This window comes from Solanum pennellii, chromosome 8, assembly GCF_001406875.1.
Source record: "Solanum pennellii chromosome 8, SPENNV200".
Classification (NCBI taxonomy): Eukaryota; Viridiplantae; Streptophyta; class Magnoliopsida; order Solanales; family Solanaceae; genus Solanum; species Solanum pennellii.
Window position 1 is genome coordinate 1,708,605 of NC_028644.1, and position 11,328 is coordinate 1,719,932.

At 29.0% G+C, this 11,328-nt stretch overlaps 1 protein-coding gene across 1 annotated transcript; it reads right to left on the minus strand.

Annotated features, from left to right (window-relative positions):
* Nucleotides 1-1,419: 1,419 nt before the first annotated feature.
* On the minus strand, nucleotides 1,420-4,955 carry LOC107027312 (AT-hook motif nuclear-localized protein 10-like). Its single transcript, XM_015228487.2, has 5 exons — nucleotides 4,316-4,955; nucleotides 3,772-3,824; nucleotides 2,521-2,652; nucleotides 2,208-2,369; nucleotides 1,420-1,917 (listed from the first exon to the last, which is right to left on the minus strand). Exons 1-5 carry the CDS (start codon nucleotides 4,857-4,859, stop codon nucleotides 1,651-1,653), a joined length of 1,158 nt encoding a protein of 385 aa, XP_015083973.1. The 5' UTR covers nucleotides 4,860-4,955; the 3' UTR covers nucleotides 1,420-1,650.
* Nucleotides 4,956-11,328: the final 6,373 nt, after the last annotated feature.

An 11,328-nucleotide genomic window follows, 5' to 3' on the forward strand; every position in this document is an offset into this window, starting at 1 on the left:
TATATATTGAACCGTTCAAGTGAAAAGATGGTAGTATTATGAAAATGTAACAAAGAATTTCACAAATAGTAAGGTTCATGGAGTAAAACACGTATAAATATAATAAAGATTTCATATATAGGGGAATAATAATATTTTACCTATTCAGATCGTATATGTTTATTAAGAAATTCACTTAATAATGGATAAAAATAAAACTTAAACATTAAATAATGTTACGTTGCATTATGTGACCGTCTTTACCTAAAATTTGGGTTGTCAAAGGTGACATATTTATACTTAATTATGTCTTCAACGTTAATATTTTACGAGCTCTTTTAGTGATAGAACCTCCACCCCCACCCCCAACACACACACAAAAAAAATGTGAAAAGTTCGGTTAAAATTGCTTTAAAAAAACTTGAGTGTAACGCATTATTACACACAAAGAAAGAAGTGGATATATATATACTTTGGAGGGTAAAGTTTCATAAACTTTAATTTATTAGTTTCTTATAGTCTAACTAATTAATTTTAGGCCAATTAGCAATTGCAAAGAGTTGAATTTCAACCAAATCAAACACTTTAATTTAAGCTTAATTAATTTGTGAACATAGTTCTAAAGAATGGAATTTGACCAAAAATATTGTGTTTCACATAATAGTTGTTGACTTGACGTTCCAAATTTTAGAGGTAAAAAACTTCATGATAACGTAGTAGTATGTCAAATTTCACAAATAAAACTACCAAGACATCATCTTAAAATTTCATTTCAAATTTTAGACGTGAAATTGTAGAGGTAAAAAACTTCATGATAACGTAGTAGTATTTCAAATTTCACAAATAAAACTACCAAGACATCATCTTAAAATTTCATTTCAAATGTTAGACGTGAAATTTTAGAGGTAAAAAACTTCATGACAACATAGTAGTATTTCAAATTTCACAAATAAAACTACAAAGACATCATCTTAAAATTTCATTTCAAATTTTAGACGTGAAATTCCTTAGATAATATAGAGCTTCAAATTCCACGAGTAAAACTCTAAAATATCATCATGAAATTTCATGTGTTTGTCACTTAAAACGGGTGCATAGGGATCACGGGGACCGACTTTATTATAATCAGAGAAAGATAAGGGGCGTGGCTAGTGTGTCACTGGGTTGGTGGGGAACCTGTACGAAGGGGGACGACTCACATGGTAAAATCACCATCATGAGCCTCCGTTACCTTTGGGAGGCCTACGTACCCACTTTGGGAGGCCTACGTCCCATAGAAACTGTACTTGAGACGACTGTCTCTTAGGGTAACTTTGCCTTCTCAGCAAGTCTGACATGATATGTGCTCTATAAATGCTTCGTATCAATGCAGACTTAGCTAAAGAAACGGCACAATGTAGAAGACAGACTCATCATAAGAAAGAAAGAAAGGAAGCATGATTATAGCATAGCAAAGACTAATTGCATTAACAGTTAAACAGCTAATCTAGCAGAAAGTTTGGAAATCCAGTTGGATTGTCGATTTGAAAATAAACAACTACTCAACCACAGCCCCCCCCCTTAACATAGATTAAGTCTATAATTATAAGCAAGTTGAAGTCAAGAACTAGAGCTAACACCTAAAATCTGCCAGTCCAGATTTGTATCAGTCACAGCGAATCAAGAAGTTTTTCACATTCCTTGGTCCCAGTATGTTGACATACCGTGCATTGGCTGAGGTTCATTATGCATGGTTTGAGCAGCATCACCAAACGGTCCTGCTTCATTGATGAGAGGGCTACCAACGTTCTCATCGACTGACTTGCTTGAGGCACCCGGAGAAGGAGCATTCGTCTCAGCAACAGGAGCACCAACATTTACCACATTGGTAGGTGGAGTTGAGGATGGTGCCTCAAACACACGATTTTCCTTTTCAGGGGTGAAGGTGCCCAAAACCAGCTGGTAGAGAAATGAAAACCGTTAGCAACTGTACAATTTGAACTCAAACATCATGGAAAGGATGGCCCAAGGCTTTGGTCTAGTGAATAGAAAGCAACACACGATATGAAAGTTACACACTCATCACAGTTCGAGGTTTGAACCCTATCGCAAACAAAAGCCTGCTACTTAAGTGAAGGATAGAGAGGTAGGCTTATTTATACACCAAATATCGAGCCATGCGTTACTGGTTTATTCAAAAGGAAAAGGAAAAAAAATAAATGCAAGGACAGACGTAGTTAGAATAGCACCTGTCCTGGAGTGGCAGCAATGAGCATTCCAGAAATTATTCCACCCAAAACCCTACCATCTGGCCCAGACAGTGCCACGCCAATACCACCTGTTCTAGTACGGTTGCCATTAATTTCTGATAGAGAGAAAGACCCCCCTAACGAGATGATGTTAAATCGACCCTGCATATACAGAATAACACCATGCTTAATGACCAATGCCAAATAGGTATGCTGGAAAATGACATTCAGTGTACATGCATTGATTATCTAAAAGGATATACTATACTGATTTTTTTCTCTTATGTCAAAAGCGCATAAAACTCATACAAACCTCGTAAGTCACAGTGTCACCACCTTGTACAGCCTGCCTGAGGGTGACATTGGATACGACTCCAGTTGCAGTTAGAACACAAACTACCGGTGGTCCTTGCAGTGAGAAATTCACTATCTTACTTGCAATGTCCTGCAGCCAAGGTAACAAATTTGCATCATTTAGTTAAGTCAACCAAAAAAATCACAAGAATGGTACTTCAATTCAAGTAAGCGTTGAACAAGAATTTTGACGATGGATAAGATAAAAACATTACATATAGTTACATTAGACTTCTCATTTTTAATAAATGAGGCCGTGAGCCCCACAAAATTTATGTCATGATTCACTGCTCTTTCTCCACCTTCCTCCTCCAGTAATCTTACATCGACCTCCCACCCCCACCCTCCCCTCACCACTAAATCCCATAACGCCACAGTGGCAGACTCGAAATTTGCACTTTTTTAAAAACTCAACCCTTTATCGGACCAACCAATCAAATCTTAATTCTACGGGGATTAGGCGCAGGAAGTTACAGGAGGAAAAGCAAACAAATAACTTGTGGAGGAAATTTGTAGGAAACACAACTCTACCCGTAAAAAATGACGATACTTGCACAGATGAAGACAGATAAAGAAAGCCTTCATAATGCAGATATTGAAGATAATAAACAACAACCAGATAAAATACGCTTAGAATCTTTTGTAAGCACAAAACTAGGGGCACATTTTGTTTTAAGAAAAAACTTTTCACAGATAAAAGACAATGCCATAGCCGACTTTATGTTTAACCAAGCACAACTCAATCACAAAGATACTACACCACCTTCGACAACATCTGATAAAAAATGCTGAAAAGTACATCCTCCAAGTAATTCATTAAAATGTTTGAGATAAAAAAAAAAGTAGTTTTATTTAAACATAAGTAGGCTAAGGAAAAACAAAAATCAAATGCAACTAGAAAGAAAGATTAAGATGGAAGGATCAGGATGTAACGTATGATGATAAAAGGGAAAAAAATAAAGATGCTTAAAAAGAACACAAAAACCGAAACCCTGATGCTGTCACATGAACTCACAACTGTAATTATTGGATGTACCAACAAAGACAAAAAAAAAAGAATCCGACAAAAAAGAAAAAAAAATACAGACGTAAGCTAGTTTTTCCGTTTCCTCTCTGAATGAACTCGAAACTCAAGCATTTTGCAGAACAAGAATATACAGCATTTGTAAAATACACAAGTTAATCACAGAGTAAGCGAAAGATGTCTTACATCCCCGGTGTGCACAGGCATCACATACGGTGTAAATCCATATCCAACTGTACCTGCCAACCAAATTAAGTGAACTTTGGATCAGAAGCTAGATTCATAATCCCAAATTAGAACCTAGATACATAATTGAAACAGTAATGAAACACATATACCTAAACCTTCTACTTGTTTTTTTTTTAATTATTATCATCATCAATGTATACAAGTTAAATTCTTTACTTTATGAATGTATACAAGTTAACTCCTTCCTCAAACTAGACGATCGATACATGATCATATATACCTAAAGATTTTACAAGTTAAATTCTTTAATTTATGAATGTATACAAGTTAACTCCATTCACCAAACTAGACGATGGATACATGATCATATATACCTAAAGATTTTACAAGTTAAATTCTTTAGTTTATGAATGTATTACAAGTTAACTCCATTCCCAAACTAGACGATGGATACATGATCATATATACCTAAAGCTTCAACAAGTTAAATTTATGGATGTATATAAGAAAATAAACAATGGATATATATATATATATATACCTAAAGCTTCTTTCTTTGTCTTCTTTCCAGGTGGCCTTCCACGGACCTTCTTAGAAGAGGGGTTTCCAGAAGAAGAACCAGCCTCGTTAACACCGCCAACGCCAGAATTAGCCTGATTCACCGGAATTTGAGTAGCAGAAACACCGGAAACGTTGTTACCATCAGTTTTATTCTTCCTGGGACGACCCCTCTTCTTCTTAGCCCCAGCAACAGCCCCAGAAACAGCTCCAGCAGCAGCCCCAGCCCCAGCCCCAGCAGCAGCAGCACCAGATGATCCATCATCAACAAAAATGGGATTTGGGTTTTGATCAGGAACTGAATTGAAGGGGAATTGAAAGCTAAGCTGATGTTCCGGTGGAAGAGGAACGACAGTTAAAGGCATAACGAACTGGTTGAGCTGGTCTTGTTGGATGGGTTGGAACTGGGGTGGTGGTGGTGGTGGGGTTGGTGGTTCCACCCCCATTGTCCCATGGCTAAGTGGAGGTAAGGGTGGTAGTTGAAATTGGGAAGGGTGGTGTGCAAATGGGGATTCTTCAGAATCCATTGAAGAGGAAAAAGTTCACTGAAGAAAAAAAGAAAACAGGGAAGAAGAAGAAGAAAGAGCTAATTTTTCACTATTCTAAACCAAAAAAGGAGAAAGGGGGAAAACATGAATTATATTAGCTAATTTTTAGTTTTTTCATTAAATATAATGTTTGACTATATATTTCCTCCGCTATCCATTTTATTTATCATGTTACACTATTTAAAAGTTAATTTGATTATTTTTAAAATTAAAATTAGATTGTGTTAAAATATAGATATACAAAAAATATAATAAATTATTAATTTTTGTATATATTTAAAATGGACCCCTTAACTGTTTCTTTATCTTCCCGAGACATGTTGACTACTTTTTGAAATTTTTTTTGTTTTTTTGTTTTATATAATTATAACGTTTGAAATAATTTTTTTATATTTAATATGATTAAAAATGTATTGTGAATTGTTAGTCAAATTTTTACAGTTTAATACTAAAAGAGAAATAACAACAATTAAAATGGACAGATATAATAATTTTCTACCCCTCTAGCTGTTTTCTTTGTCTTCCCGAGACACATTGACCGTTTTTGAAAAAAAATTTTTTTTTTTATAATTATGACGTTAGAAATTTTTTTTTTGTATATTCTAGTATGATTACAAACGTATTGTGAATTGTTAGTCAAAATTTTTATAGTTTAACACTAAAAGAGAAATAACAACAATTAAAATGGACAGATATAATAATTTTCTACCCCTATAACTGTTTTCTTTGTCTTTTCGAGACACATTGATCGTTTTTGTAAAGTTTAATTTTTTTTTGTTTTTTATAATTATGACGTTAAAAATTATTTTTTTGTATACTAATATGATTAAAAATGTATTCTGAATTGTTAGTCAAATTTTATAGATTAACTCTAAAAGAGAAATACAATTAAAATGGACAGATATGATAATTTTCTACCCCTCTAACTATTTTCTTTATCTTCCCAAGACACATTGATCGTTTTTGAAAAGTTTTTTTTTTGTTTTTTATAATTATGATGTTTGAAATAATTTTTTTTAATATATTAATATGATTAAAAAATGTATTGTGAATTGTTAGTCAAAAATTGTATAGTTTAACACTAAAAGAGAAATAACAACAATTAAAATGGACAGATATAATAATTTTCTACCCCTCTAATTATTTTCTTTATCTTCCCAAGACACATTGATCGTTTTTGAAAAGTTTTTTTTTTTTTATAATTATGATGTTTGAAATAATTTTTTTATATATTAATATGATTAAAAATGTATTGTGAATTGTTAATCAAATTTTTTTATAATTTAACACTAAAAGAGAAATAACAACAATTAAAATGGACAGATATAATAATTTTCTACCCCCCTAACTGTTTTTTTTGTCTTACCGAGGAACATTGATCGTTTTTGAAAAGTTTTTTTTTTTTTTGTTTTTTATAATTATGATGTTTGAAATAATTTTTTATATATTAATATGATTTAAAAATGTATTATGAATTGTTAGTAAAAAAATTTATAGTTTAACACTAAAAGAGAGATAACAATAATTAAAATGGACAGATATAATAATTTTCTACCCCTCTAACTGTTTTCTTTATATTCCCGAGACACATTGACCGTTTTTGAAAAGTTTTTTTTTTGTTTTTTATAATTATGATATTTGAAATAATTTTTTATATATTAATATGATAAAAAAATATATTGTGAATTGTTAGTCAAAATTTTTATAGTTTAACTCTAAAAGAGAAATAACAACAATTAAAATGGACAAATATAATAATTTTTTACCCTTTTTTAAATTTTTAATTTGAAATAATTTTGCGTGACTTGATTAACTTCACTAATTTCTTTAACTAAATTTAGAGAAAATACATAGTTATCTCATTAAAGTAAGATCTGTTTAAATTATTATCTTTATTTTGATTTTATAATTTTAGATATGTTTAATTATGTTTGACTATATATTTCGTCTCATCTCCTTTTATTTGTCATGTTACACTATTTAAAAGTTAATTTGATTAATTTTTAAAGTTAAATTAAATTATGTTAATTCGTTAATTTAAACAAAAAATACAGATATTCAAAAATATCCAGAAAAGTACAGTAAATTGCAAATTTTTTACATATCAATATGATTAAAAAAATGCATTGTAAATTGTTAATCAATTTTTTTATAATTTGACAATTAAAAGAAAATTATGACAAATAAAATGGAAAAATATAGACATTTTCTACTACTCTAACTATTTTTTTTAATCTTCCCTAGACAATTTGACCATCTTTGAAAAGTTTGTTATTTTTTATTTTTTATAATTAAGGTGTTTGAATGAGTTTTATTTGTTAATTTTAGCTTAAGGATGTTTTCATTAAATATAAGTTTTGACTATGTTTGACTATATATTTCCTCCCATTTCCATTTATTTGTCATGTTGCACTATTTGAAAGTTAATTTGATTAATTTTTAAAGTTAAATTAGATTGTGTTAATTAGATATTTTAAACAAAAAAATATAGATATTCAAAAACTATCTAGAAAATACAATAAATTGCAATTTATTTACATATTAATATGATGAAAAAATGTATTGTAAATTGTTAGTCAATTTTTTATAGTTTGACTTTAAAAAAGAAGATTATGTCAATTAAAATAGACAGCTATAGTAACTTTCTACCCCTTTAATTGTTTTCTTTAATTTTCCCTAAGACAGTTTGACTATTTTTGAATTTTTATTTTTATTTTATAATTATGATGTTTGAATGAGTTTTTCATGACTTGATTAACTTCATAAATATCTTTAATCAAATTTAGAGAAAATGCATAGTTACCTCATTAAAGTAAGACCTGTTTTTTAAAACAGAAAATATATTTGGCAAAACATTATTTTGGCATTAAATGACACGAGCAACAAATTTGAGGTACTTTCATAATTTCTCTGAAAAGCTAAGAGTGATTGGATAAGTTCATTAATATTTTGTACCCAAATTATCCTCAAAAGTAGAATCATTACGCTTTAAAAATAAAATAACTTTTGAAAAATCTAACCTACAATTATTACTTTTCAGTTCACATTGCCCAAGAGGTGACTGACAATACTTACATGAGGGTCCATTTATGTTGTGATGTGCAAAGTATTATTTTTCTCTCTCTTCTTTAACAATTTTTCTCTTTCTTCTTTTCTTTGACTTTTCATTTCAGTTCACACTGGCCAAAAGATAGCTGACAATACATATATGAGGCTCTATTTATATATGCATGATCAAGTTATAATTGTGTAACACATTAGTTATGGTACATGTTAATCTTTGATCAATTTATCTTCACAATTTAAAGGTAAACTATATTTATTTATACTATCTCATTTTAAATTTCCTTGTGATATTCATTAAACAATTGTTATAGCGAGAGTAAATAAATTTTCCTTCATAATTATGACTGAATGCTATTGCAGCGTGAATGATTATGGTTTAAATGAATAGTCAATAGGTCACGAGTTCGAATCTAGACGTGGTCCCAATTTTAACTATATTTTTTAAAAATTAGACTTTTTGAAACTTTTAGGATTTAAATAAGTTTTAATTTCTTTTTTTTTTTGGTAAATAAGATTGTAAAAGTATATATTTGGATCCTTTTCACAAAAATTGAAAATTTTTCATTATTATAAATCGAATCATTGTGATGAAAACAAATGAAAAGGATATAATATTATATGAGTCATGCTCCCTCACAAATACAAGTAAATTGGATGTGATTTATATATGCATGATCAAGTTATAATTGTGTAATATAATTAGTTATGATACATGTCAACCTTTGATCAATTTATGTTCATATTTTAGGGTTATTAGACTATATATATTGATAATATCTCATATTAAAATCTCTAGTGATATTATTAAACAATTTATATAAAGAGATTAAATAAATTTTCTTTCTTAGTTATGATTGAATGTTATTGCAGCGCGAACGTTAGAACTTAAATGAATAGTCATTAGGTCACAAGTTTTAATCTAGGTTAGGCCCCAATTTTAGGTATTTTTATAAAAAAAATTAGACTCTTTGAAACTTTTAGGATATAAATAATTTTTAATTTTATTTTTTTTTGGCAAATATGATTGTAAAAGTTTATATTTGAATTGTTTAACAAAAATTAAAGATTTTTCATTATTATATGTCGAATCACTATGATGAAAATAAATGTAATGGGTATAGTATTATATGAATTGTGCTCTCTCATAAATACAAGTCAATTGAATGTGATTATACATGCATGATTAAGTTATAATTGGATATAACACAATTAGTTATGGTACATGTCACCCTTTGATCAATAAAGAGACTAAATAAATTTTCATCGATAATTATGAACGAATGTTATTGCAGCACCAATGGTTAAAGGTTAAACGAATAGCTACAGATCATGAGTTTGAATCTAGGTTAGGTCGTGATTTTAGGTATTTTTTAAAAAAAAATTAGAATCTTTGAAGATATTAGTATTTAAATAATTTTTAATTTTATATTACTTTGATAAATATAATTGTAAAAGTTTATATTTGGATTGTTTCACAAAAAATAAAGATTTTTCACTATTATAAGTCAAATAATTATGATGAAAATGAATACAATAGATATAGTATTATATGAGTTATGTTCTCTCAAAATACAGATCACGAGTTCGAATCTAGGTTAGGTCCTGATTTTAGGTATTTTTTTTAAAAAAATTAGAATCTTTGAAGATATTTGTATTTAAATAATTTTTAATATAATTGTAAAAGTTTATATTTGGATTGTTTTACAAAAAATAAAGATTTTTCACTATTATAAGTCAAATAATTATGATGAAAATGAATTCAATAGATATAGTATTATATGAGTTATGTTCTCTCAAAAATACAAATTAGATCAATTGAATGTGATTATATATGCATGATCAAGTTATAATCGGATAATACAATTAGTTACGGTACATGTCAATCTATAATAAATTTATCTTCATGTATCAGGGGTTATGAGACTATATTTATTGATAATATTATATTTAAAATTTTCTAGTGATATTCATTAAACAACTAATATGAAAGAGAGTAAATATATTTTCTTTCGTAATTTTGAATGAATGATATTGCAACATGAATGGTTAAAGCTCAAACGAATAGTCTATAGCTCACGAGTTCGAATCTAGTTTATGTCCCAATTTTAGGTCTTTTTTTAAAAAAAAAATAGACTCTTTGAAACTTTTAGAATTTAAATAATTTTTAAATTCATTTTATTTTGTAAATAAGATTGTAAAAGTTTATATTTGGATTATTTCACGAAAATTGAAGATTTTTCATTATTATAAGTCGAATCATTACGATGAAAATAAATGTAATGGATATAGTATTATATGAGTCATGCTCCCTCACAAAAATAAGTTAATTGAATGTGATTATATATGTGTGATCAAGTTTTAATTGGGTAATACAATTAATTATGGTACATGTCAACCTTTGATCAATTTATCTTCACAGTTTAATAGTTATTAGACTATATTTAATGATAATATCTCACTTTAAATTTACTAGTGATATTCAATAAATAACTAATATGAAAGAGAATGAATACATTTTCTTTCGTAATTATGAATACATTTTCTTTCGTAATAGGTAAAGGTTAAATGAATAGCGTATATATCAGGAGTTCGAATCTAAGTTTAGGTCCCCAATTTCAGGTATTTTTTTAATTTTTTTTAAGTCTATAGGTCACGAAAAAATTTTCATTTTTTTTTCAGGCGTATCGTGTGCAACATCAGAATCTTCATGATTTTGGGACAACAAACTATCATCCTCATCTAACCCCAAAACATTATTCAATACTTCATTTAATTGACTATACTGATTATTCGGATCCACCTTGTTAAAATTACATAAATCTAACAATAAAATAAAATTTAAAAAAAAAAATGAATCAACAAAATAAAATCAAACTGATGAGTGAAGTAAAGAAGAAAAAGTAAAGTAAAAGACAAGGTAAATAAATTAAGAAAAAGTCAAGAGTTATTTTCTTTTTGGTGGGGAAAAAACAAGCGATTTTGGAGCCAAAGGGCTATTTGATCATTTACCCCTATCTTGTCAATTCATGCCAAAAAAATGTCTTGCCGTTTAGCAATACTTTTTTTTTAAAAAAAAAGATACTTTATGGGTTCCTAGTATCCCCTTAAACAATTTTAAAGTGTTGTAAATAACTCTTTTTTTCAGTCACCCTCAATAGCGAGAAAAGAAGTGCAATCATACACCAAATTTTATCTGACACGTGTTAAATTGAAACTTCTAATCTTTATTTTTATTAGCTAAATTTAGCTTTAGGTTTTTTTCATTAAATTTAAATTTAATTTTGTGTGTGTGTGTGCGCGCGCGCGCGCGTGCGTACGTGCGTGCGTGTGTGTGCGTGTGTGTGTGTGTGCGTGCGTGCGTGTGTGTGTGTGTCTATATATA